This window comes from Quercus suber, unplaced genomic scaffold, assembly GCF_002906115.3.
Source record: "Quercus suber isolate HL8 unplaced genomic scaffold, Cork oak 2.0 scaffold_198, whole genome shotgun sequence".
Lineage (NCBI taxonomy): Eukaryota > Viridiplantae > Streptophyta > Magnoliopsida > Fagales > Fagaceae > Quercus > Quercus suber.
In genome coordinates, this window is record NW_027069656.1 from 512,697 (window position 1) to 516,642 (window position 3,946).

Sequence of the window (3,946 nt, forward strand, 5' to 3'; positions counted from 1 at the left end):
TGTGAAACATCCAATGATGCATATTGATTGCATGTTAGGAAAATGCAAGAAGAGAAGGACCAAATTTGCAGAGTTAGATTTGGAGAGAGAAAATCATAAACAAAACAAACAAACAAAATTCAAAGAAGTAAACTTACACTTTTTTTTTTTTTTTTTTGGAGAAACCGTATAAATTTATGGGTGCTTATGTGTACGAAGTGTATGCACTACATCAGTTGAAATTGTGAAAAAGTGTTTTTCAAAACACGATTTAATGATTTCAAAATTAGAACTTAAGTACACAATTTCAAGACTATGCAACTAGTTGTGTGCAATAAAAATTTACCAGTATTTCGGTACATAGGTCCCACCACCATCCATATAAAAAGTTGTGAACACTTTACACATTAAATTCTTATGTACATGTTCATCAAAAAATAAATTCTTGTGTACATTAAAATAAATGTTTATTTAATGAGCATCACTCTATGAAAACCTTAAAAGAAGTTGTTTGGCTGGAATTCACTGAGTTAAACCAAAATTAAGAAATAAAAAGCAAATAAATGTATACATGCTTATTTACAAGTAAAATCCATCCATATCCCATTGCTATTAAAAATTTAAAACATTAATTGCCAGCAGGTAGCCAGGTAATGAGCTATTTATGCTCAAAAAAAACTACCACGTCTCATTGTCCTCCTCATCTTTTTATTCAGCCAAAAATAAACTATCCATATTCCATAAAAATGTAGTAAGAAACAAAATAATTTATTTACACAAACATGTAAAATACAAATATTAACATACAAACAAACAAATGCCACCATGTATTCTACACTTTTTTTTTTCTTTTATTGGGAATTTTTTTTTTTTTTTTTTTTTTTTTTTTTTTTTTTTTTTTTTTTTTTCAACAAACAAATGCCACCATGTATTCTACACTTTTTTTTTTCTTTTATTGGGATTTTTTTTTTTTTTTTTTTGCCTTTTCCTTTGTTGGTCAAGCAAGCAACAAATGCATTTCCTAGATTATCTGCTCAATCTCTTTACATTAAAAATAAAACTTTAAACTAATAACAAAATCAAGATAAAACTTACTCGCAATTCCTAAAGCATTGTACCTTAAAGTTTTTCAATCAAATTCAACCATATGATTTATATCATTCTGCAAAATCATATAGTTAAATTTAATTTTAAAAAATTTTAAGGTACGTCACTTAAGTAATTGTACATAAATTCAATCATATTAAAACTTAAAAAAAAAAAAAAAAGTCAAACTGGGAGAGATGATCCGGGAAGAACCTTTAGAAAGGAGGGAAGGTCCGACCCAAGCTACCAACACTAGCCCAGAATCCGACCAAATCTTTCCTGTAGGGCAAATATGTCTTTCTCCTATCCCTCTCCATGCTTTCCCTCTTCCTCCCATAAAACATTTCATGCGCAGACGACACCGTTTGTTCCTTCTCCTTCTTCTTCTTCTTCTTCACCACCACCACTTTCTTCATTTCCTTCGAATTCGAAATCGAATTCTCTTCCTCAAAGCTATTATTACCATTACTAATCTCTTCCTCCTTGTTCTTCGGAGTCAAAAAGACAAACGAGTCCTTCCCTTCACTGTTACTCCTTCGAAGCAAATTCATAAGCCTCCAACGTTTGGAAGAAGAAGAAGACTTGGTATTAGACGAGGTTGTTGTCCCAGTTGAATTGCTTTTCTTGCATTGGCTCGGTGAGGCGGCTGCGGCTATGGCTTTTGGCGAGCTGTTAATATGTGGGGTCCACACACAGTATGTACCAGGTGGGACCCCTTCCAGCTCATCCACCTCCGACGACGACGAAGAGTACGACGTCGGAGCATGTTCCTCGCTGAACAGCTTCTTTAGCGGAATCCGAAGACACCGCACATCCTCATCTTCTTCTTCTTCTTCTCCTTCTCCTTCTCTGTTCTTCAAATCCTGGCCGTCGGTAATTTGTTGACTTTTGGTGGGGTTCTGATCAGACAGAAGGAGGTCGCGATTGAAGACCGGGAAAACCGGACCGATCTGACCGTCCAACACGACCACGTCGTCCTCGGCTTTACGAACGGACACGAACTCGAACTCGAACGCTTCCTCATCATCGTGATCAAACTCGCGGGTCACTTTAGCGGCTACGTCCACGAGTTTATCAGAAGAGTAGGTATTGAAGCTTGGACACACCGAAAGTTCCCAACTTTCTTCTTGCATTTGAACCTTCTTTCACACCCTTCTTCTTCTTCTTCTTCTTTTTCTTCTTATTAAGCCTTTTTTTTTTTTTTCTGGGTTAATAAATAGGGGATTAGTATTTTGTTTTTGTGGGAATAGTTGTGATGGTTGGGTTTCTTTGAGGTTTTTTCCTTTTTTTTTTCCCGTTTAGGATTTTTTGGGAATGAAAATATAAAGGGGGGATCTTATTAATATGGGAGGTGGGTGTGGGTGGCAAAGGAAATATAATAAAGGCTTATAAAGAAAAAAAGTGTAGTGTTGGCGCGTGAAAATGAACCTAGATGCTACTGGTATTAGTAGTGAAGTGGTAGAATAATAATGGTTGACAATTTCTCATCACCTTCTTTGATACTTCTTTTTCCTGATTCTCACGTTAGAAACCCCATTGTGGGGACTGAGTTCACACGATCATGTCATTTCATACCCTCTTTGTTGGGTTTGCAACTAACTCGGTTTCTTAGTTTTTGGTTAGAGGTTGGGAAGAGATTGAGTGCAGCGCTCCTGTGTATTTCATCTGGTGATGACACATGTTATAACGGGTCCAATATAATAGAGGCAGGAGAACTCCAAGTCTCAATTTCAATTATTCTATTATTCTTGGTCTAATTAAGCCCTGTTTGCTATATGAGTTAGATAGCCATCTATTTTACTTGTTAAGAGGCAAGACTTACCTTCTCTTGTATGAGAAAAAAATAGGTTTTAAATATTTGATTGTTGTAACAATGACTATAATATGTATATCTATATATAGTGATGGGGCCAAAAAAACATTTCCCAGCTAAATATATCAAAAAATTGAATCCAAAAATATATTACTTATATATAGCATATGTCTATAACACACTTTAACATACATTATTTTCTCATCAAGCAACAAAAATATTTAGACTGAGTTATTTTTTATGTAACTCGAAATAACTTCTTTTTTTTTTTTCTTTTCATCCACGCTGTTTGTAAACTGTAATATATCTTTTTAATTATAATGATCATAATTAATATACATTTTAGATTTATATTCTTAGCTAAACAATATTGAGATTACATTGCCAAAGTAACTAGCAGTTTTAATTATGAAACATATACAAATTTAAACAATTTTAAATAATTTAAATAATATACACCAATTTAAATGTCTAAACATAAATATAGGTCAATATAAGAAAAATATAATAATAAATTATTTTTGAACAAAATAAAACAATAATATAACTAAAGAAAAATATTTATTTTTCATAAACGACAAACGCAATAAGGATCTTTACCTCCTAACCATGAAATTTGTAACTGTCCTTTCTTCTAATTTGTTTTCTTAAAATTTCAAAAAAAAAAAAAAAACTATTGCCAATATCTCTAAGTCTTCAAATGCAAAATAATTAAAAAAAAAAAATGGTTTTGTTTTTAGAAAATAAAGAAGATTTATTTTATTTAAATAAATGTACTTATTTATTTACAGGAACATGTATCTAGAAAAAAAATGATACATTGATCATTTATATAAATTATCTATTTTAAAGAAAATATACCTTAAATACAAATTGATTTAACGAGTTATATATGGTATACAAATAATAAGAGGGGCAAAAAGACAGCATAATTCTGCCATAAAAGTGTATATATTTATATATTTTTTATAAAATATATGAGAAGGAGGGGGTATTTTTAAAAACCCACCCAGTGCCCTTTCCATCTGTCATTGTGTGTGTGTGTATATATGCGCCCTTTCCATTCGT

General features: G+C 32.2%; 1 protein-coding gene across 1 annotated transcript; it reads right to left on the reverse strand.

Moving 5' to 3' along the window:
* Nucleotides 1–996: 996 nt before the first annotated feature.
* Nucleotides 997–2,695, reverse strand: LOC112040656 (uncharacterized). The gene is made up of 2 exons (XM_065779081.1): nt 1,208–2,695; nt 997–1,097 (listed from the first exon to the last, which is right to left on the reverse strand). The coding sequence occupies exon 1, from the start codon at nt 2,196–2,198 to the stop codon at nt 1,281–1,283; it is 918 nt and encodes a 305-aa protein (XP_065635153.1). The 5' UTR covers nt 2,199–2,695; the 3' UTR covers nt 997–1,097; nt 1,208–1,280.
* Nucleotides 2,696–3,946: the final 1,251 nt, after the last annotated feature.

Coding starts and splice junctions, on each gene's coding strand:
- LOC112040656 (XM_065779081.1), bottom strand. CDS start 2,198: ATGCAAGAAGAAAGTTGGGAACTTTCGGTGTGTCCAAGCTTCAATACC.